Here is a 24,414-nt window from a genome sequence, read left to right as displayed (position 1 = left end):
TCCTAGATTTAAGTCTATAATGAGATGGCGAGTCGGTCTGTGGCTTCTGCCTTACAGTAGGAATGGTACTGACACAGTGTGGCTGAGATTGCTGCTGCCCCGAACAATCAGGTGTGCAGAAATTGTACTGGGACATCCCCACGGAGATACCTGAAGGCATGGTGTAATCTGACAACAAAGGGCTTCAAAATGACTCTGTCACTGTTGGACTCTGAAAACTCTGTACTTCTAAACGGTACCTCAGCCTGTAGTGAATTGCTGTGGGTTTGGCCCATAAACTTAAATGGATATCACTTAGAACTGAAACGCTATTGAAAAGTTCTGGCACACAGAGCTGAGTTTTGGAAATCGATGCAGTGATGTCAGTTGGACTTCTGCCACTGTTTTTGCTGTGGCCAACATTTAACTTCAGCTGTGTTACAGAGCAGAGCATGTTTTGCAAAGTTGGTTCAGAAACTGCTTTCCTGCCATCCCTCATGCTATTCCAGGCTCAAACTAGTTCTAAACTTAGAATTCACTCAGTTACACGAACACATGAAGGTTGATCTTGTGATAAAGGCTCTGATTAAAAGATCTCAGTTTAATTCCCAATTTGGACACAAATCTGTATAAATTTGGAAGGTCACTTACCCTCATTTTACAATTAAGAAACTGAGGCTAAGAGAGAGTAAGTTGAACTCTATTATACAGTGAGCTTTTCAGAGCATAATTGTGAAACTAAATTTATGTGAAACGTAAGAAGACGGACATTTCAGAGTTGGTTTTTTGGGGTTTTTTTAGGCCATTATCATAAGAAAACAGTAATAGTAGAAACATGTCTGGTCATCTGGATAATGAGGTCTCTTTTCTGTATTTACAGTAATAATGAAAACTTTTCAAATTACTTAACCAGATTAATATGTCATGTAGTGTCATGGCTTAACTACAACTGGCAACGGAGCACCATGCAGCCTCTCACTCCCACCAGTGGGATGGGGGAGAGAAGTGGAAGAGTAAAAGTAAGAAAACTCATGGCTTGAGATAAAGAGAGTTTAATGGGTAAAGCAACAGCTGCACATGCAAACAAAGCAAAACGAGGAATTCTTTAACTCCTTCCCAGGGGCAGGCAAGTGTTCAGCCATTCCCAGGAAAGAAGGGGATGTAACAGTTACTGGGTAAGACAAATGCTGTCGCTCAGAATGCTCCTCCCCTCCTCCTTCTTCTGCCAGCTTTATATACTAAGCATGATGCCATGTGATGTGGAATATCCCTTTGGTCAGCTGTCCTGGCTGTGTCCTCTCCCAGCTTCTTGTGTGCCCATGGCCTCCTTGCTGGCAGGGCAGTATTAGAAGCAGAAAAGGCCTTGATGCTGTGCAAGGGCCACTCAGCAATAGCAAATTTTATATGTTATCAACACAATTTTCAGCACAAATCCAAAACACGATCTGTACTAACTATTATGAAGAAAATTAACTCTATCCCAGACAAAACCAGTACTTATAGATAGATGTATTGCATTTGTGTGACAAGATTTTGGTAAGGGGTCTACTACAGGGGTGGCTTCTGTGAGAAGCTGCCAGAAGCTTCCCCCATGTCTGGTAGAGCCAATGCCAGCTGGCTCCAAGATGGGCCCACCACCAGTCAAGGCCAAGCCCACCAGTGACATTGTTAGCACCTCTGGGATAACACAGTTAAAGGGAAAAAGCTTGCTGCACGAGCAGAGAGAGGAGTGACAATGAATATATGAGAGAAGCAGCCCTGCAGACACCAGGGTCAGTGAAGCAGGAGCAGAAGGAGGTGCTCTGGGCAGAGATTCCCTTGCAGCCCATGGTGCAGACCCTGGTGAGGCAGCTGTGCCCCTGCAGCCCAGAGAGGGCCATGAGGATGCAGAGATCCACCTGCAGCCCATGAAGGAGCCTATGCCAAAATAGGGGAAGAACGTAAGTTCTCCTCCTATGGGGGAAGGAGAAATACAGATAGATGATGTGGTGAATGGACCACAATCCCCATTCCCCACTCTGTCCCACTGATGGGGAGGAGGTAGAGAATTTAGGAGTGAAGTTGAACTAGGAAGAAGGGAGGGGTGTGGGGGGAAGATGTTTTTTAAGATTTGGGTCTGTTTCTCATTACCCTACTCTGATTTGATTGGCAATAAAATTTTTTTTTTTCCTCAAGTTGAGTGTTTTGCCCATGATGGTAACAGATGATTGATCTCTCCCTGTCCTTATCTCAACCCATGAGTCTTTCATTATATTTTCTCTATCCTGTCCAGCTGAGGAGAGGAGAGATAGAGCAGCTTTAGTGGGCACTGACATCTAGCCAGGGTTAGCCCACCATAACATATTGCTAGCCCATAATAAAAAGTACAGTATTATAGAATAAGATCCAAAACTTTATTGTGATGATGTATTATGGGAAACAAGATTAATGCGAATAAACTGTATCAAGAATGAAATGTCAGCAGCCTCTATTAAAAATAGACAAATTCTACCAAATGAAAGAGTGTGCTCTCTTCCAGGGAGCTTTGAAAGAATGGCAGTGTAAAGATGATACACTTACTGTGTGTGAAATTAAATGAACAAAACTCTTTTTTTCAGGTCACATGAATCAAAAGGATGAAACAGACAAATGGATTAAGGCTGACACACAAAATGGCAAAGTATATCTTAAAAGCCAAAGTTGGATCCAGTCTGTCAAGCTGAAGAGTTCTTAATGGTGAAATAGGCCAAAGGGATTAAATCAAGAAATTGTAAAGGAACATTTGTGTAAAATTATGGAACTTTGTTGATGTATATTCTTCATATAAGAGAGAAAGGATATTAAAAATTGAGGGTGTTTTAATCCAAGATTTGCCTGTGACAGTGCTGGTGCTAAACAGGTCTGATGTACTTTTAGTGCCTTTTAGGAATAAGATGGTCTTACATATTCAGAATTTATATACCTTGACCCGCTTACCATGTCAGTTTAAAAGCTGGTAGGTTTCAAACAAAAGTTTGGAATTGTCATTTAAAAATAAAAAGCATTTTCGACACTTCTTATCTCCAGATACGAGAATTTACTTCCAAGTTGACGTACTTTGCAGGCTCTGTTACACTTTTAAATTAAATGTCTCAATACTGTGGAAATTCTGTTGGTTTATGCAAAATGCAACGAATTTTCTTTAACCAAATTGTCTCTATTGTGAATAGGATAAAATCACTTTCAGAACTGTAGTTCTTCTGTGGTCTTCTCGTTTGGTGTTTGGACCGTAAGTAGTTTCTGCCTTGTCAGTGGATACTCTGTGTAAAACTATTGCTGTGAAATGGCAAAACTTGCTCCATGTCTTCTTGAACTGCTTGTTTCTGGATAGGAATAAGAGCTCTAGCTATGTCTGCTGCTGATCATCTGCAAAGAAAAGCTTTTAAAGTAAATAGAAGTGTAATGGGTCTGTCTGATTTCAAGGAGGAACACTCCACCAACTGGAGTTCAGGTGAGAGTCCACATGAACATTCCCCTGAAGTAAAAGCTGCCATAGAATGGAAGTATTGGCTTGGTAACTGAGAACTGTAATCTGTTTCCAGTGACTTCCATCCCTATCCTGCAAGGCTGCCAGTCAGCTCTTTGAGGCAGGAAGGGAGAGGAGGGAGGTGAGAGAAGGAGGTAGGCCCTGCACAAGGGCAGACATGATTTTTGTGAAGGATTTTGTGTTACTGTAACAGAAACACACAGTAAAGTAAATGGAGTTTTTAAAAGCCTTTCCATACATCTGTATGACACCTTATAAAAGAAGTACTGAAATTTGTGTTTTAAAACTGAAATGTAAGAATCTCTGCCAGATGAGTGGATGGAGAGTAGCAGAGGAGAGTTCAGACTGTCAGCTCTGGTTTTAGGTTGTGTGCATGTGTGTGTGCTTTAGATCATAATGGTACATTATGAGATGAACTTCTTTGCCACATGATTCTCCAGAAGGTATAATTGTCCCTGGTTGATGGACTTCAGTAGTCAAGAGCAGCATTTTTACTGTAATTTAGGGTGGTTAAAAACTCCACGTTCTTTTTGCTGTTGTGTGTACTGTTGAGATGAAGTGGGCACTGATGTTTATGATAAGTTATATGTGTTTTTAATATAAATGCTAATATATAAAACACTTCTAATAGTATTACTAAATGCATTACAATATTACTAGTTATTATTATACTTTTAAAAGGTACAATATTAATAAATCTCTAATGGGTTTGGATATTCCGAAAAATTTTTGAAACTAATGATTTCTATGCTGGAGTCAAAGTGAAAGAAGCACCTCAAAATTCACACCACATGGAAACATAAAACCAGTCTAATAGATATTTCAGAAGACCAAGTCCATTTAATGTTCCCATTATTCATACAGAGTACAAAGCCTGTCACCCTCTGAGATTAAGGTTGTGCTTTTTGGGACTGCTGCATCAGCAATATAAGAAAGAACATAGTAAGAAAACATGTTATTTGTTCTACTTTCAAAAGAAAGCAAGCTAAGGCATTCATATTCCAAAACTAGCAGGACTTAAACATCAGGATTGTTAGTTACTTGCTTAAAGAAGTTTAAATAAGCCAGCAGAAAAATTGTGCTACCACTAAAGCTAATTATTATATTCTTTCAAAGGTAGTAAATGTTGAGACAAGCTAGAACCTTAATATAAAGGTCAAGAATGAGCTGAAGAAGGACAAATCCTTGGGAGTTTCCCAAAAAACATTAAGTAATGTCTTGTTCTGCTGTAATGAGGTGAAACTATATTTTTCTGTAGACAAGTGAAGATTAGTAGGTTATCAGTAATTAGAATTTGAATGGCAAATCCCATGTGTGCTTTTTTTTTTTTGTTCATCCATTTGATGAGAAGACATGTTCTTGTAGCAGGAGAAAATTTATTCTTTAACATTTTTCTTATCTGTGCTCTTTTTAATTTGATTCTCCTGATCTGTCAGCTGCCAGCCAGCTCACAGTTCAGATCTGCAGCTTACTTAGAGACAAGCTCGGCCCAAGAGGGTTTTATGAGAATTAGGGCTCTGGGTGCACAGGTGGCTGTTGAGAAGTGGAGAACTGTGCTTAAATGTACATGTATCGTTGCATATTAAAGAATCAGCAGTCACTACCTACTCACTGTTCTCAGTTACTCAAGAATGCTGTACTTGATGAGTACCAGCCATGTCAAGTGTGAAGTTCTGTGGGGAGTCAGAGTGTTAATGGCCTGGAGAGGACTTTCATGGCACACAAGAACCCCAAACACATGCAGATTTATTTATTGCTTACCCTGCATGGGACTACAAAAACTTTCATTATCGAAAGATGAAGACAGCTTGAATCAACATCTGAGGGTTAGAAGTGCTGTCTGAGTGCAGCTGTCTTGCTTGGAGGCATTTGCACTCCCGTGAGAAAGATTTGCAACGCTTCCTTACTAATGCAACAAATGGCCTTTTATTAAAGTGTGATTAGTTTTAAGAAAAAATAATACCGTGTTCTTTTCATGCTCTAGAGAAAAACCCTTGAACTGTAGGAGATTTTGTGCAATTTCTTCATTTTTCATTTGAAGAATTTGTTTATTCAGGCTCTGATCTGTGTTTTTTGGTGAAGGTAGTTATATTACCATCCCAGTCATATCCAAATTAGCATCATTATATTCATGTTTCTCTCAAGACAGCTTGTCTGCAACAAGGGTTTTAAAATAATAATGACAAACATTTTCAGAGGCTGTTTCTACAAAGAACCCTAAAAGCAGTTTAATGAGAAAAATTCCTTTTTTTTAGCTGAAGCTATGATTATTATAAGAGCTATGTGGAAACTTAAACAGAAGATAATTTTTTAGGCCATAGAGAAATTAGGTTGGAAGAGGTCTCTGGAGATCATTTAAGCCTGGTCTTGATTTAAATGGATCCAACTAGACAAGGTGGGTTATGGCTTTGCCAGATGAGTTCTGAGTATCTGTAGGGTTGAAGGTTGCACAGCCTCTGAGATCCTATTGAAGGGTTTGACCAGCCTCATGATTAAAAAATTAGTTTTGTTGTAATCAGAATTTTACGTATGCCACTTGTCCTATCAGTGCACCTTTGAGAATGGTCTGGCTATGTCTTGTCTTCTGTATCCTCTGATCAGAATCAGAGACAGCAAATAAGGTCTCCTCCATCTTGAGCCTTCTCTTGTGACTTAGCAAAGCAATTTTCTGAAGACTCTTCAAAAGTCATGCATTCCAACCCTTTAATGGTCCTGGTGGGCTTCATCCACACTTGCTCTAGTGTGCCAGTGTCTGCCTAAACACAGATCTGAGTAGGCAAGGCCACTGGAATGACAGCATTGTGTTTGGACGAAAACAACACCAAACAAGATAAAGAAACCAGCTGCATCAGAAGGTATCACAGCATCTCCAGAGTGATTTTTCTTAGCTCTATAGAAAGGCTAAAGTAAGTGTGCAGGTCTTTCTCTCTGTTTTTCTATTTGAACAGTGTCTTTAACACCTCCAAGTATTTTTACCCTTTCCTCCTTCACCTTCTGCTTTCTTTTTGGGCACCCTCTCCATTGTAGTTATCTTCTGTCACCCACCTCTTGTAAAGTGTATTGTTTCAGAAATGGAATTGAGTACACAGAGGGCAGTGCTATAGAGCCTTACAGTTACCTGCACTGGTCCTAGACCATCCCAAGGCTGTGTTTTGCAGCCTCTCTGATAGCTGAACCAGAAAAGAGTTATCTGCGATGTCCAAAACTACCCATGACCCTTCAGATCTCCCTCAACATTTTGTGGCCACTGCCTCTTAACGGCATTAGAACACAAAAGCAACAAACTACATCAAAATAGGAGAAAATCAGGCCTCCTATCTGAGACACCCTAAAAAGGATTTGAAGGGCAGCTCTCTCCTCTCCCTCCTTTCCCAGCAGTATCAGTCTAGCAACTTTCATTACCTTCTCAAGCTGAAGAAACTCAACCTGCCACTTTCAGTCTTTTGAACATCTCTCTGTTTCCATCCCTTCTGTGACCTGGCAGTCAGCCCACTCCTGGCTCCACACCCACCTCCCCCACTGCTGCTCCTGTGCTCCAGAAACCTCCCCTGGGCTGTGTGCTCTTGTGCTCCTTGAGGAAGAGCCAACTCTTTACATCTCCTCTTCAGGAGATTCAACCAGATCTGGTGTGTCACAGCCACAGCAAGGCAGTCTTCCTTCCTGCTGACCAATTCCTAAGCTCTGTAATGATATAGTATACAGCTTCTAGACTATACTAGAAAAAATTCCAAATTAAAGTGCTGTGTTATCTGCCAGTAGTGCTACTGCAGTGTTTTTTCTTTCTTTTTTTTTTCCTAAAGTGGAAATGCTGAGTTGGTTACAAAAGAGGCAGACATGCCCAGCTGTAATACTGGCACCACCACAGCAGGAAATAGGAAGTGGGCAGGAGTGGAAAAGGGACAAAATTAGTGAAGCAAGGAGAACTCCTTTTCAGCCACTGCAGGATACTTTTTTTTAAATCTCCAACACTGACACACTGTATAAACCACATGAACATAAGGCTGCATCTGTTTTTATATTAGGGAGGCCTGTGCCATGGAGGAATGTGTGCACAACTTATATGAGCTATAAGCTCTGAGCTATAAAACAAAAATCAACTCATCTAAGTCCAAATTCCTGTTTTTCATGGAAACTGCAATGTATGGTGGCTGTCTGAAGCATGTATAAGGGGAGCTGTTACTATTTTTTTGGAAATTTATGGTGTCTGATGCCTGGACCTGCAGTTGAATGGTTTGCCAGAAACAGCCATTCATTAATCGTCAACACATGGCAAAAAAGATTGTTTATTTAAGATATACTGTACTATGATAGAGCCTGCTTATTTATTTATATAGTGCCTTAAATGAACACATTGATGACTAAAAGCATTTCAGGAAATAATTGCAATTATCTTTGGCAAAACAACTATCTCCTGGTATAAGTGAGACAAAAGTACTGGCCCAATCACACAGCTTGAGCCGCACTGGAATACGTAATTGCATCCTTTTCCAAAGTTTCAATCATTTTTACCGAGAAGGGGTAGGAAATACAGTTCTGCATCATGGTCTGAATCCTGTCCTTTCCAAAATTCAGCAATGTTTGACTGGGTCCATCATAATAAAAAGCAGAGGTTTTGAAAAAGACTTTTTGAGATGAGGTTACAGAAACCAATCAAGAGTAAAAAGTAATGGAAAATAAAAACTTAAAAATGGGAGAACTGTTTATAGTGCAAGTGCAGGAGAAATCAAGCCAAAGAGGCAAGTGGAGGCAGGCAGCTAATGGGAAAAGCAGGAAGCATCCTGCATGCATGCTCCAGGTTACCAAAGGTGCTAAGACTACATTGAATCCAAAGTATTCTGAGGCCTATGTCAGCTGCAGTAGTTTTATCATTTTATGGCATCCAGTTCATGTGCACATGATGGCTGAAACATGGCACTCCAGGAGCCTCTGTGCCACTTCAAGGAGCAATTGAGAGTCTGTGAGAAGACAGTACTTTATTTTTGTTGCTTTTTAGAAGAAAACTTAGGAGTAATTATTGTTAGTCATGTGTAGGTTGTCTTCATTTCCAGTTACATATGTGTTGGACTTCCAGATCCTTCCTGCCTTGAGACCTGCATATTTGGATAATACCTAAGAAATTCTGCTTTTTCAGGAAAAAAGAGTTCTTGCAATCTCCTTTCCAGCCAACAGCAACCATCAGAAAACACAAAAATAACAAAACCAAACAAAAATCAGAATGTTCTTCAAATGCCAAATGTATTGTAGCTATTAAGATCCAATGTAATTTTTCTTCAAAAGGCAAAAATTTTAATAGCATTTGTTGATGAGTCACTTGTTAACAGTGTAGTCATAATTTTAGGAGAAATGTAACTAGTTTTATATCAGTGCATACAAGAAAGAAGGAAACATTTAATTTTGCTCTTAAAGAAGATCTTTCGATGGAACAAAACTGTTACAGATGAGATGCAGTTTGGGGAGAGCAGAAGAGTGGCTGGTTTCTGTTGTCAATGACATCTTTCCTTTCTCATTTTGCATCTAGAAATGGTAACACAGAATGTTTTATAGTGAAGTGTTTCTCTGAAGATGCCACTGTGTTATTTCCTGTAGGATTAGTCCAAAGCAAATCACAACTGACACAACTTTTTCCTACAGAGGCTATGCTTTAAAAAGTGGTTAGTTAGCTTTCTTTTTCTCCAGTAGAAGAAATAAACTGTACCAGTACTATATTCTCCCACAGATAGATTATCCATGATTCTTTCTGGCATTTAGAAACAGGTTTAATTGACAGGTCATTAGCCTCTGGACACAGAGACCTTTTTTTTCTTCTAACATTTATTAAACCTGGAACCAGGGCAGTATGTCGGCAAATATGACCTCGAATGCTGCCTGATACTGGAAAGAATGGACAATTTATACACTAGTAACTGTTTCCTATGAAGCTACATTGGACTGAAACTTGAAGAACTTTGTGGCTCCACATGTTTTCTATTTTAATCCATCAAAACAGTAAAAATCAAAAAAACTTTGAAAAATAATGTGACACGATACAAGAGATGTACTCAATATTTGAAAGGTTTAGTCTATTAAGAGATGTCTGCTAGGACTGGTTAGTGTTTAACAATAAATAATGGGGAATTCCTTTGGCACAGTGAAGTATACAGGATCCATAGAGATTTTAGGGCAACTTTAAACTAAAAACATATTTCTTCCATTGCTTATTTAGAACCTAAGCCACTAGCATGTTTAGTTCTCCAGCTGAATCTGATTTTTACATAGATGATCTCTTTAAACAGGGAATGAAATGTCTCTGCAGTGTAGGTTTCACACATGCAGAACATCTGAAACCAGCCTTTACATCCTGTGAAAATCTAGGAACCTGAATGAGGTTTTAGAGTTAGTTTGAAAACAGAGAATGAGGCCCCATTGTTTATTTTCCTGACAACCTGTTGCTTATTATTCCTTACAAAAAACATATAGGTTGTGACTGAAACACGTAGTTTTATAGAAATATGTTGTGACGGTGACAATACTGTCATTGCTTTTGATGTCATTGAAGAGACACTGCAAGATAACTAATTATAGAATCATGCTGTGCTTTTGATGTAGTTATTGGCAAAAGATAGATTTTTTATCATTTTTGCCATATTGACCTTAAACTGTAATGAAAAAATGCTAAAGTGGGAAACATGCAGGATGTGGAATATATGTGAATCTAGCTGTGAACTCCCTTTTATCTTCTGAATATCATTGGCCTGTGGCCTGGCAGGGTCTAGGGAGGGTCTTTGGACCTGTTGGAAAGAACAAGCAAAAAATATCCAGTGCTGAATTAATCTGCATGATTGATCCGTCTGATAGTTTTTGTCCCAGACTCAGGAGTTTCCTATCATAGAACATATGGTGCAAAGGATTAGAGGCTGAGGCTGGCAAAGAAAAGGACCATCCGCTGTCCAGAAAATCAGGCTCAAAAAAGTAAAATTGGCAAAGTTTGCCTGGTTCTAAAAATCACAAAAAGGGCAAAGATAACACTGGGCGGAGATGTGTGTCTCATGGTTGCTTTTTTGTTTTGCAAAGATCTATAACTCTCCAGGGTTTTCTTTACAGTAAAAATAACTGGTTGAGAAATTCCTTGGCTGAGTCAGAAGAGTTTAATCAAGACGCTTGGAGAACCCATAGCATATGGGACTCTGAGGCAGAGGCATAATCCTCGGTCATCCAGGCTGCAACAATGCACATAAGTCATGTCAGGTCTTTGATCGTGGCTCACCCAACACAAGTTGGAATTCACACAAATTTCTGTTCCTATTACACCTCACCTGGACGGGAAGATGGATAAGCAACCAAGGCCTTAGAGGGCTGAAGCAGTGCAGTGTTGCTGCTCTAAAGAGTGATGTGAAGTCACAGAATAAACAAGTCAACAACAGTAATCTGATGATAAAAGAAAATCTCTCGAGGCTTAGTATGAGAAAAACTGTAAATCATAAAGCTATGAAGAGATTAAATGAATCTGAATTAATTTAGGTTGTTTTTTTCAATTACTACTCTCGCATACCAATCTTTCAAAGCACTTTCTGTATCTAACAAGCATTTAATTAGAAGTAGAGGTTTTAAGAAGGAAGTTCTGAGATGACATTGAGAAAACTAAGTCGGAGAGAAGTGAATATAAGAGCAATGACAGCAGAATTCTTTGTGGTTAGACATGGAAATAACAGAGGGGTGTTTGGAAAGTGTGAAGCTCACTGGAAATATCTTTGAACTTATTAAGCATTTACATTGGTCTTGTGGTCTCTAAAGTGACTAGTAATCCCTGGAATGGTTTAGCAGGGAGTGCACTCCCGACCATGGTCCTGTTAGAGTGGGGTTAGAGCTCTCCTAGTATAGACTCTCCATATAAGATGGTATTATATATTTCTTAGTCTCATAAATTTTTATTAAGTTGTATACTCAGATATATCAACCATGTCTAAACTTTAATTCCTGTCCAGTTTCAGGTCCTGTGGCATGTCTGGCCACTGTGCCTGGGCTGTGATGCTCTTAACCCCCATGGAAGGGTGGTGTTCATTGAAGCCACAACTTTTGAGACTCACAGGTGAAAAATCAACTGCAAACTCAGCTCTCCCAATTTTCAAGAAGGGTAAGAAGGGAGACCCCAGCAATTACAGGCCCTCCAGTCTCACTTCAGTGCCTGGTAAAATTATCCAGAAGGTTATTCTGGAAGTTACTGAAGAACATTTGAGAGACAATGCAGTCATTGGGCATAGCCAGCATGGGTTCATGAGGGGAAGGTCCTGCTAAACCAACTTAATTTCCTTTTATGACAAAGTCATCCATCTGGTTGACCAAGGGAAGCCAGTAGATGTGGTGGGTTTGGATTTGGCAGCCAGTCACCAGTGGGGTTCCCCAGTGCTCAATTTCAGGGCCAGTACTTTTCTAATGTTTTGATAAATTATCTGGAGGCATACAAACTGGGAGATGAAAGGCTGGAGAGCAGCCCTTCAGAGAGGGATCTGGGAGTTTGGGTTGATGGCAAGTTGAATATGAGCCAGCAGTGCCCTGGCAGCCAGGAGGGCCAACCATGTCCGAGGGGGCATCAGGTGCAGCATCGCCAGCCGGGTGAGGGAGGGGATTGTCCCGCTCTGCTCGGCACTGGGGCAGCCTCACCTTGAGTATTGTGGACACCACAACATAAAGAGAATAGAGAGCTATTAGAGAGCATCCAGAGGAAGGTGGCCAAGATGGTGAAATGTCTTGAGGACAAGACTTACAAGGAACAGTTGAGGTCACTTGGAGAAGGGAAGGCTGAGGGGCGACCTCATGGCAATTCATGTACAACTTCTTCAAGGGTGGGTAGTGGAGGGGGCGGAGGGGGAGGTGCTGACCTCCTCCTCTGCTGACCAGTGATAAAGCACAAGCTGTGTCAGGGGAAATTCAGACTGGACTTCAGGAAAAGGTTCTTCCCTAAGAGGTCAGTCACTGCAACAGGCTCCCTGGGACAGTGGCCACGGCACCATACCTTTACTCATTCTCTGTAACTATCCTGTGTTTCGAGCACAGGCCTACACCTACTTCTGCCATATACTGACATTCAGTCACTGGGAAACAGGCTCCCACAAACTCTTGGAGTGAGCTGAAGTACATAATGCGATGGCTGAGAGCATTAGGCCGCATCTGGTTTTCTCCTTCATATTCCCGTGTGCCCTTGAGGTGATATCCTGTGTCTGCAGAAACTTCCCTAAATGGACATTGTCTGCCATAAAGATAGATGGGGGTCTGTATTTCTCTTCACTTCTGGCTGACACTGGAATATGTACATAACCCACCAGACCACAGGAATCCTAAGGCACCAGTGTGGACACCCCCTAGTTAAAGAAGCAAGTTTTGGGGTTCACAGCCACCTCTGAATTAAGATTAGGAAAATCCTCATCCTCTGGGTAATATTTCTACAGTACAACCTTCCCAAAGACATTTCAGTGTTTTGTCAGTAAGATGAATGCAACTGGAGACATCCAAGAAGTGAAGACAATGACAGGCTGCAGCCAAGTACTGGTTACGTGTATCAGTTATCTGTAAATGAAGCAACAAGACACGCAGAAGTTAGAAGATTATTGAACAGCTGAAAGAAAAAACACTGAGCACAGCATTAGTGTCTGATTTGTGGGAAAACTATATTTTAAAATGGAAGTAAAGTTTCTGGCACAGCAAAATTCTTGAGTCTCTCCAAGAGGCTCCACAGAAACTGTCACTTTCTAATATTAGATATTAGTTAGTTAACTGTGATTTTAGTCTAGTCTAAAATATTGTGGGATTTTTTCACCTACTGAGGATGGTTTAACTTTCCCAACCATATATGTCCATGTAGGACATAGAAGCCCTTAGCATTACCTGATATTGCATTGCTCTCACTGAACTATTAGGATGCATTTGTATCAAGGTTTTTATCTCAGTTCTCTGTTACAATTTGGTGTCTCACACCAAGACCTTTTGAATGTCTAGTGGGGTTTTTTAGCTCTGAAGCACAGCTGCTTAGTTTCACCTCACAACTCTATTTTTCAGGAACTTGCCATTGATGCTGGAAGTTGCATTTGAGAAAAACATGGCACATAGAGTCTTCAGGGTACATAAACAGCCATGCAAGCTAGTAATTGCTCCACTGACCTCAACAGGAACAGTCAAGAATACATTATGCAATACTTTAATTACCTTGTTCATTCAGGACCAGAAATCAAGAGGGAACATAGTAAAAACCTTTTAAAGATATTTGATTAAAATCACTGGAGCAGGATGATGGAAAGAGATGAGGGTTTCACTTGTATTAAAGAGCCAATCTCATGAGAATCTAAAAGGGACAAGGAGGCAAGATGAAACCGGGACCTTGGAACAAACGAACGCTACCTCATGACAGTCCTCCTGGTATATAGAGGAATGTATATGTGCTTTGCTTATTCCAGATTTATTTATATGCTCAATATTAGGATTTGTAATAGATTAATAAATAGATTAAAATATCATTAAGTAGTTTAATATTCCTATTGAAATAAAAAGAAGTTGTTGGCTCTGTAGTCAGTAATTGGTATCAGATGCATTTAGAGAAATCTACATTCGTCATACACTCAATCTATTCCCTTTAGAGGACTGAATTACAGAATTCATTGTTCATTGAACTGTGTCTTCAGAACTTTGCTATTTAAATAGCCAATTCATTTAACCAGAGATTTATTTTCAGTTCTTGCTGTATATTTTCATGTGTAGGATATGTTTCCCACAGCAACTTCATTTTTTCCCTATGAAATAAGAATTACCCTTGAATCAGGTTCATTCCCTGAATAAGACTCAGAACAACACTGCTGAATATTTTATAGAATCAGCATTTGCAAAATGACTTGTACCTGCCCAAGGTGTACAGAAGCATGACAGGAAGGCTTAGTGTCCATTCACTGAAGTCACTGGAATTCACTGAAATACAATTTGTCCCAAAAGATATGATTAAAGTGATAAGGTCTTCTAATTTTAGCGTAACCTGAATAACACATCCAAAATATTCTTAGCGCACATGTATTTCTATACTATTTTTTTCCCATGTTCTCTTTCTATGATTTTTTTAAAAATTCATTTTCTTGAATATAATATATTCTGATGTTGCAGGACACATTAACATATACCCTTTGGAACAGGTTCATTCTGATTTTAATCTCCTGACCTTTTTAAACAGTCTCTGAGTGGAAAATATTTCCCTACTTAGCAGCTGGATACCCTCAATTTACACTACAGATTGCCAAAGGATTTGTAAGACCCATTAGCTTTAACATCCACAAGTGTACCCATCTCATTTTATGGAGCTGCAAGCTGGATTCAAGTCAAAAAAGGACTTGTAAACCTATGTGTAGGTTTATTTGGAAGAATCTTGATGTTCTTTTCTGAAAATAGGGTATTAGCATTTAACAGATTGGCTTTATAACTGTTTAAAGAAAAGATACCATCTAGGAACAAAGTGTTGGAAGGGGATTACAGGGTCACTGAGTTGACTCATTGTTCCCATTTGCAGGAACTACAAAATATGACCCAGTTCACTCCCTTACCAGGAGCCATACTGACATGCCTTAAGAGTTTGCCCCTGCATCCTTTCCTGGGATGCTGTTTCACAATTCACTGCTGTGATAATCAGAAAATCTGCCAATTGCCAGCCTAAATGTGTTTACTGACTTTTTATGGTGTATAGTTTTTTGGGTTTCCTTTCTTGGTATATAACATATAGCGGGAAGCACAGCAGAGAAGACTGATTGCAACATTACCTGACTTCAACTACTCTGGGAAGATCTCCATGCACAACTTCCATTACCACTGTCATTGTGGAAAAACAGCTCAATATCTATCTAAAAGCAAAGGATACAGGAGATGGAGCCCCATGTATATAGTAATTAATGGTGTACAATAGGTATCTCAAAGAATAAACCGAGGGCTATTGTAAGATACAGTGGCCTGTCAGATCTGAAACACAGCCAGTGGGTTTTGGCCTAGAGGCTGAGAAACTTATGCACATTTGGGAGGCATACAACTTGATCAAAGAATATCTATAATTTAGGACTGGCTAATTAGTCAGCCAAGTAGTCTCAAACTAGTTGCCCAGGAGGCTGCGTTCAACCACTGCAGGGAATGAGAGGATGTGAGGGCTGTGTGGAGCACTGAAAGGATAGCCAGGGGTTGTGGAGATGGGTGTTGGAGAGGAGGAAGGCAGAGACAAGCGATGGCTGCAGACTTATTGGGGAAGGAAACAGGACATGGGCGCTTCAGTGGGAAAAAAAAGGGAGAAACTGGTCCAGTGAGTGGCGAGATTTTAAAGGATAGTTCAAGCTGAACATTTCCAAAAGTAGTAATAAACTTGTCTATTCCCACTTGATGGTGATGGAAGTGACATGACAACTTCTTGCACGAAATTAAAAAAACTTAAATCTGCATTTTTAAAATTGCATTTGCATGCTTATTGTCAGAATGCAGCAAATATTTTGTTTTGCTGTTAAAGAAAATAATTAAACCCACTGAAACAATTAATGACACGAAAGCCAGAACTTTTAAGTCAAAGTATAGGGAAGACATATAGACCTTCATAATAGCAATAATTTCAAAAGGGAACACACATTCTGATACAGGAAAAAGATAACCGAGATGCAAGACTTGAATCAAAAAGAAATTATACAGAAAATACAGGAGGCAAAAATGCTGAAGTTGTAAGCTCACAGTAAAGAGGAACTAAGTTTCACTATAGATGAATCTTAATCTAAATAAATTAATTGCTGTAAATAATTGTAATTTTTTTCAGATACCTAGACATCCTGAATGAAAATGAGCAGCTTTCCTGAACAGATGCTAGTTAATTGAATATGGCTGGAACTACACATGGTTTTATTGGTAATAAATACCTACTAAAGAGTGCACTTCATTAGACTCCCCAGCACACTCGTGACAGTGGGAACCACTAGAAAAACTGTCACATTAACTTGGATATTAAGGGAATATTCATATAGCCCTGGTATAACTATTATTCTAAGTCTCCTTTTAGTAGTCAACAAAGACGGGCTTTCTCAAAGAACTGAGGAAAGGTTCCCTGACTGATGCTTTGTAGAAACACTTCTCTCCACTGACTATAAAAAAACAGGCTCCCTTCCATAGGTAGAAGTTATCCAAATAACTCATAAATTTTATTTTCCAAAGGATTTAGTTTCTTAGGCTTAGAATCTTCAAAATCATTAAGCATAAAGTTACATCTCTGAGTGCATCAGGTTTTAGGCACCTCTGCTATTTCAAAGTAGCCACTTGCCCTGCCATGTACAGCCACAGATATTAAGTTCTATTGCCCAAGTTTATACTTTACCTGGGCTCAGAAAGAGCACAGGAAAAAATAAAGCATGAAAATACCAAGCATTATTAAAGCAAAAACACTACCTTTTGGAAGCACCCAAAACCCTGAGAGAATATTTGCAGGAGTATCACTAGAAGCCCTTCTTCCTTCACCCTTCCCTAGACATCAACCCCCAGAGAGACCAACTTTTATCTGATCAGGAATGGACACCTTTATATTTTAACTGCAACCATTAGTAGTATGCCAAACCCTCTCAAGAGCTAAGTCTCAAAACTTAAAACTCAGGGAAAAGCAGCTGAACGATGCCAGCAGGTCAAATTTCTGAATGAAATAGTGAGTAATTCTTTGCAATAGCAATCCCAGAACCATCTCCCTATTTCTTATACATACCTTTGGGCAACCCGCTATGTTGGCAGATGTTAGTCTGTGGCAGTGAAATGCCATTGCTTTCACAGCTTCATCTGTCAGCTGAGGGCAGTAAGAGACATGGCAGGGTTACAGGTATTTTGTGACCTCAATTACAACACATGTACATCAGCCCTTGGATCCACTTTGGGCACTTCAGTTCTCCAGGCACCCTTTACTAGTAGTGAAGTCATTCAGCTGTTGGCTGTGAATGTCACTAGTAAAAGAAGAGGTGCATTAAAGGGCTATTTTCCATTGCTTATATATTATACTTTGAGATTTTTTTTTTTAATGAAAAAAAATATGTATAAATTACATTATTTTCTTGGAAAGAAATGGGTAAGAACTTAGGACTGTCACTCACAAGTTCTGGGTTCTAATATGCTCTGTGGGGTTCAGGACAGTTAACTGTGATACTGGTTGACTACAATTTCTATCCTCCTTTTTAGAGTGAATAAACATCTGTAGATCCTACTGACTCCAATTTCAACACCTTTATAACTCAGATAGCTTTTTCATATGCCCTGTAAAACAGATAGTTTTGGAAAAGAACAAACTCTCGTGAAAGGTCACATAGATTCTTAAAATACACTTTTCTCCTTTGCACTCTAAAACTTTTTTACCTTTTGGCCTGAATCTTTATGAAGCCTGAAAATAATCACTTCTAGGCCTACAAAGGGAAGAAGGCAGACCTTCTCTTGAAACCTTTTCTGGAAATGTTCTCTTGAAGAGAGATACCTAAAATCATATTTCTTCACCCAACAGCCCCATGATTTGAGCATCACAGAACATTCCGCAGCTCTACCGAAGCTTTGGCTTCAGTGAGAGTCTCTCCTCTTCTGTGATGTTCAGCTTAAAACCGTGGTGAGATATTTGTTACTGAGTTATCTTCCAGGCCTGCTAATCTTGGCCTAAGGCTAGTGTAATTTGTCATCTACTGGAATGCAATTCTACCTCTATAGGGGAAAGAAGGAAATACTTACATAGTAGATTGAATAAAAACCATTGGTTGCATGAAGCTTTTCAAAGCTTTCAAGACTTAGTCCTGAGGTAAACAGATTAAGGATCACATGGATAAATAACACATGCACACACAGAGAGGCACAAAAATGCACCTATTTATCATGGACAAATATTACATATTTATCATTTTGAAAAAAACTCTGCAATAATCAGACTATTGCCACTAACACACAGCTATTTTTGTCTTACATAAAACAGGAACTCGCACATTAACATACCGTTGATTACTGGAAAATCTTACCTTTGTTATGACAAAAAATTATGTGATTCTGTGTGATTTTCGTAAGTCTCACATAAACAGATGCAAAGAAACTTATCAAATCTGAAATTTGTATCATAGATGGGAATTTGGCTGTATCCTCACTCCAGTTTCTTTTTTCTGTCCATCAGTACAGCTCTAGGAAGGCAGTGCTTCCTGGGCTTTGGGTTCTTGTTTTATTTTACAAAATACTAGAATGCCAAGTGTTTTAACTTAGGACTGGTTAGAGTGGACAATTCAGAATTCATATTCTGGATCGGCTTCTGTGCCCTTCCTATTTCAATCTTGGCTCTACAGGCTGTTTGTCACCTGTAACACATAAACATTCTCAACTCAGCAACTGAATGTTTATTATCCATGTGCAAGAGAAACTGCACACCCTTCAGAATTAGGCCTCAGATGTGATGACTTAATCACTACATTCTCAGCTAGGGTATGTAACATGAGCTGAAGCCAAGATTTCAATGCCTATGAGATATGTTTATCTTATTTTTACTAACATACCTTGTCTACATACATATTTAAAATATCCTTCCAAGTTAGGTTCTGAATTTGCTCTTAACTCTTAAGTCTACCCCTGCATTATTTCGCAAATAGCATTGAAATTATATTTGCAACTAAAGGAGATGGAGCTTTGTTTGCTCCATTCATCTCTGTATCCCTGGTTCTATGTCTATATTTACCTTCACAACCTCTTCTGTATTTTCTTTGAAGTTTGCAAAATCTTTAGACATTACAAAAAATCAAATGCCATATGAAGCAAATATAATTTTCTAACTTATTTGCACAATTTTAATTCTGTGTAAAGAAGGCCTGAGGACACACACAAACGTCAATGAAAATATCAGATACTAAAGTGCTGCTCATTAAGTGAGCATCACCTGAGTTATGAATGAGCAAAGATCCTATTTACAATATATGGGATCACATAAGCATTTACATACTGTTATACTGTCCACAGGCAGTGGGATTATAATGGGATTACTCTCTACAAATGTTCCATAAACTCACATCCTTACATTCAACTTAAAAAAAGAATTTGCCATTTTGTTTCAAGTTGCTTCATATCTCTTCTTCTTTCTCCTGTCCTCCCTGGATCCATGACAACATGGCTTCTGCTACTCCTACACGTCCTCCCTGCTGCTGCTTTCTTCCGCAGAAAGTTCAAATTCATATGGCAGACGAGGAAAGCGTAAGCATTTCTTTTTCGCAGTCTTTTTTTGAACTTACTCTCTGTAATGAGAAAGCTGAAATAGCTTCTTAGCCATAAGCACAGCACAACACAGAAGGTAATATTCTCCTCTGAGAGCAGCAGCACTGGCACTACTCGACTTTCCATGAGGTACACAAGATGTACATACTTGGTCATTGTTAAAAACATGGAACTTTACATGGAACAGTCATGAAAGGCGAGTCAGAATTATTCCCAAAGAGGCGAATCCTAACGGCCTGACGTGTATGTTGGGTAGCAAGATTCAATCCAGATGCAGCCCTTGTGGTACAACAACAACTAACTCATTTTTACAATATATGGCTATAAAATGATGGATGTTGAAGATTTATAATGGAAAAAATGTAGAAGCTGAAAACTGGGATTATGTGATGGCATTGCCTGTACCTGCAGCCTTATGATCTGCAACTGTTTATGGGCATGGAATTGATATAATTAAAAAACATGATTTAAGCATTTCTGTTACTTATGGTTAGGAATGATTCTCAGTTACAGAAAGAAAGTGCTCTTATTTGGATGTAAATCCTCTCTCCTTCCAAACAAGAGGGATGGCTCTTTTTAATACTGTAAAGTTACTTACTAGTGTTTATTTCTTATATTTTTTCGAAATACAAAGCAGTAAATCTATGCAATCATATTGAATTCATCAAATCTCCATAAGGATTTTGGTAAACTACAAACAACCTGTGATAAGGACAAAAAATTTCAGAGTTTAACTATACATTTTAGAAACAGTCATCTCTTTCTCTTCATTCTTAATTTTCAAACTGAGTTCATTGCATGCTCACTAGATTCTCTATGGAAATAAACAGCAAAAAACTGACCTCTATCCACCTTTTCATGCCATAATTGAATGGATCTCTGCTGTATGGAATTGTAGGAATGAAAGGGTAGAATAATTTTTGAGACTGTAGAAAGGTGTAATGAAGAATGAATGATGATATGCAGAGCAAAATAAGATCAGTTTTGGACATGGTTAATTCAAAGAAATAGGGAGGCTTACAGGGAACACTGAAAAATAGATGAAGTTTTACCAGAATCCCAGCATCACTGATGTTTTTGCATTGTGATGTAGAAAGTTCCAATATTTTTCCAGGCCAGCCTAGGGCTCTCAAGCCCTAAAAAATTCCAGAAAAATTAATTTTAAAAATCAATACATGTGATTACATGTAATTACATTCAACATGTTAAGATGGTCAATACTGTCCAATGCCTGTATAGTAAAGCTTCCATCTAAGAATTACCGCATATTTTAAGACATTCTCTTCAGCAGAACACATATAGTTTATCCTCATACTTTTTAAGCACGTATAAGGTTCAAGAATTCTAAGCAGAAATAATTCAATTGAGAAAGGGAAAAATTTTATTTTCCTACCTACTGAAAAAGAAGGAGTGAAGAAAAGTAGTGTGATGTGAAATACTTCCACCAAGGCTCTCATAAACATACATTTACAGATGCACTCCTCCAAAATTTGGGGTTGAAAGAACTTTTCATAATTGTTGGGGTTTTTTTTTAGAAGAACAAAATACTATTTTCTAGGACCAAATAATGTCTTAAAATTGCTGCCTTACAATTAAAGGCTTTATAGCTACAGCTGTGGCACAAGACAAGATTTGAAACAGTGCAGTCACACTCATAGGTGTATGAACACCCTCCATATTCAAGACAACAGGGAGGTGAAAACTTCGGTAAATTCCTGTTTCAGGAGTGCAAAAGGATCCAAAGATGCTTTGTGATTTTTACTGCTTGTACACCAGGAAACAGGACAATGTCTGATCCTAAATACTCTAAACTGAAGGAGAATTGAATGTTGATTTTGTAAAATGTATTTTGATAGTCACAGCAGAATATCTCTGTACTTCATACCAATAAAGTAAACTTTACTGAAAAGCAAAGTTATCGCTTTATTCCGCATGGTTAATAAATTATCTACAATTAGGCAGTGAACAGCACTGCCTAATTGTAGGCAGAGAGGAAGTGTCAGCCTGAGAAAATAAGCCCATGTAAATAGTGTCTGGAATCCAGATGTGGACTCTATAATGGTAATGCTGAAGAGTGCGGCTGGAGTTCAAATTTTGCAAATTCCTGAAATCTCACAGGCTGAATAAAACCAAAGAATGGAACAAGGAGAGAGATTTCCAATCTTGGAAAATCCTACTTATGAAAACACATAAATTTGCATTTTCCTCAGCAGACACTGTTATGTAGTGAGCATTACTTTCAACAGCTTCATGAAAATCTACAGATTCCAAATTTTTGTTGACCAAAGCACTCCTATTCAAGACAATAAACCATTTATGTACTTAAACCCCAAACAGGTTTATGCCAGAACTTGAATTCCTTACAGCAGAGACTGATAATGATAAGTGTGACCTCTAGGAACATAATTTCTTCTTGGATTTTTCTTTATTTGAAACTGTTCCCACTTTAATGTACTTGCTAAGGAAATACTAGAGAATATTATAAAGATTTTTTTGCTACTTGACAACTAATGCTGTTATACCTTCAAAGTTAATTTATAATAAATTTATATTATTAAAGTGACATTGAATCACAGAACAACTATTTTGTTAAATGAAAATCAAGGTCTACTTTGAATTATTTCATTATTATTTCCAGATTTAAAAACAGAAAGAGTGAAGACTTGGAAGACAAGAAGTGTTATTAGGAACCATCTATTACATATAAAAACTAAGATATTTCTATGTTTCCAAAAAGAAACCTCTTCAAACAAGCTCTATGTAGGAGGTCTAATCTATATGACATTTTAAACTATTATTTTTGTATCTATCATACATACAAAGGAGCCAATTATCAGAAGTTTTATTAGACTTCCTGATTTATTCAGTAGTATTCCCTGATAAATAACATCAGGGATCCCCATCCAGAATACTGACCTAGTTCTAAAAACTTTTATCTTCTGTACTAAGACTCCTGACATTTATGAAAGATATGGTTGGAGCTGTATTATCATTGGAACCCCTGGAAACAGATGCTGGCAAAACAAATACTGTGCAACACAGAGAGTAGGATCATCCACTCTAGGATCACTGACTCTCCAAAAACATATTTCCTCTTTAACTTAAAAAAATCCCCTCCTGTGTCTTGGATGAATCTTCTGTTGCCAACGCAAAAAGGAAGACTTTGTCCAGCATCTCTTCTATAGCATGTATTTTACCATTTCCATTTAGAAAATAACTTTAAAATAAAACTTCTTATTCCTCTGTAACAGTTGGGGGTTTTTTTCGGTCAATTTTTACTTTTTTGTTCTGTTTTGTTTACTTTACTACATGAGGCCTACAAACAGTAGCAGAACATAATTTATTATTATTTCACCATGGTTTCTGCAGATGGGAAAATGGGTATTAACTACAGCAGTTGGTAAGGGTCTTCACTTGCTATAGGCAAAAGTCACCTGAGGCTATGACATACCAAAGAACAGCTCTTCTTTATTTACATTCACAAGCTGCAAGTCTCTGCCTTTCTACTGTGGACTGTAATGAATGTACCATCTCTTGCTAACAATAACCATGTGCTACTATTTTCAACTTCTTCTGAGATTTCTGTTCACATATCTCTTTGTAACCTTCAGGGTCAGCATCTGTAATGTATCTCTATGTTCCAGAGATATACAGATGTTACTTCCTGTTCATACTCCAAAACAAGTAGATTGACCCCAGAGTGACTCCAATATTGGAAGACAGCTTTTAGGAGATATCTCCACCTTCTATTTCTGAGTCATTTAGTACTAAATTTATCCTCTAAAATGGTCAGTTTTCTGCACAGATTAGCCACAGCCAGGCACCAGTTTCATGGATCCAACACTAGAAGAGAACAACGTAATTCTTACCATGCAGATTCGTTTTGCCATTAACAATACAAATGTGGCAGAACAAAGTTCAGTTTCACATAGTAAAAAGTTCCTCTCACACAAATGTATACACTAACTATACTGTTTCCAACACCTGAGCTAATATAAAGGTGGGTTAGATCTGTTTACAGGAACTGTAGAGACAATTTTCCATTGCAGTGCAGAAATCTCCCTGTGTAACTTTGTGTACAACAAATGCCATAAAATTTAATTTCTGTATCCAATACCATTTGCTGTTAGAGCAGATCATAACTTACAAACTATGGTCGCCAATGTTTCTTTAGGCTAAGTCCAGACAACAGGGCTTCCATTGTAACAAAACGTCCTGTAAAAATATTGAGCCTGATTTTCAACATTGCTCAGTACTTTTAATTCCATCTGATTTGTGTTGGGACTCAAGGTGTTAGAATATCTGGCATCAATTTCAATTACTCTCTTTGTTCTTAATTCCTATTTTTATGCAGAATTAAGTTTGTAAGTCTCCAAGTTTAAATCTCTCTTTCTCTATTCTCCCAAGTAATTTGGAGGGATAATAGCTGAATTTGGAGCTCACTTTGATATATTTTAACATTTCTTTTTCCCTGCCTTGGGAGTGTGTGTGATTTGTCACATCCTTTCCTTTGGAAATCAAATGCAACTCATTCATTTGCAGTCCATAGCTGGTCGTATCTATTAGACCTGATAATATTTTTTCATTAACCTTTACAAGGCTCTCCTACTGGCCTAATTTTCGAACAGACCGAAAAGTGGAGCCAGGCTATCAATTCAAGTCACTGCAGATTCAGAATCCCACTAAGAGTAAAAAGAAAG

General features: G+C 38.5%; 1 protein-coding gene across 3 annotated transcripts in view; it reads left to right on the top strand.

Annotated features, from left to right (window-relative positions):
- Positions 1 to 22,962, top strand: part of FAM185A (family with sequence similarity 185 member A) — a 61,027-nt gene extending 38,065 nt beyond the window's left edge. The window contains exons 8-9 of one of the 3 annotated variants that reach the window (XR_005565838.1): positions 2,577 to 11,549; positions 13,514 to 22,962. Coding sequence is in view for 1 of the 3 variants with exons in the window: in XM_027741762.2 (XP_027597563.1) it covers positions 2,577 to 2,692 (116 nt within the window). In the remaining 2 variants the exon portion in view is untranslated. Of the gene's footprint in view, positions 1 to 2,576 lie in introns of all 3 variants that reach the window. The other 2 variants (XR_005565837.1, XM_027741762.2) reach the window with 2 other exon arrangements.
- Positions 22,963 to 24,414: the final 1,452 nt, after the last annotated feature.

The sequence above is a fragment of the Pipra filicauda genome, unplaced genomic scaffold, assembly GCF_003945595.2.
Source record: "Pipra filicauda isolate LSUMZ 115617 unplaced genomic scaffold, ASM394559v2 scaffold555_size307855_pilon, whole genome shotgun sequence".
Lineage (NCBI taxonomy): Eukaryota > Metazoa > Chordata > Aves > Passeriformes > Pipridae > Pipra > Pipra filicauda.
The sequence above is the reverse complement of the archived record's forward strand: the minus strand, read 5'-3'. Positions and strand labels throughout refer to the sequence as shown.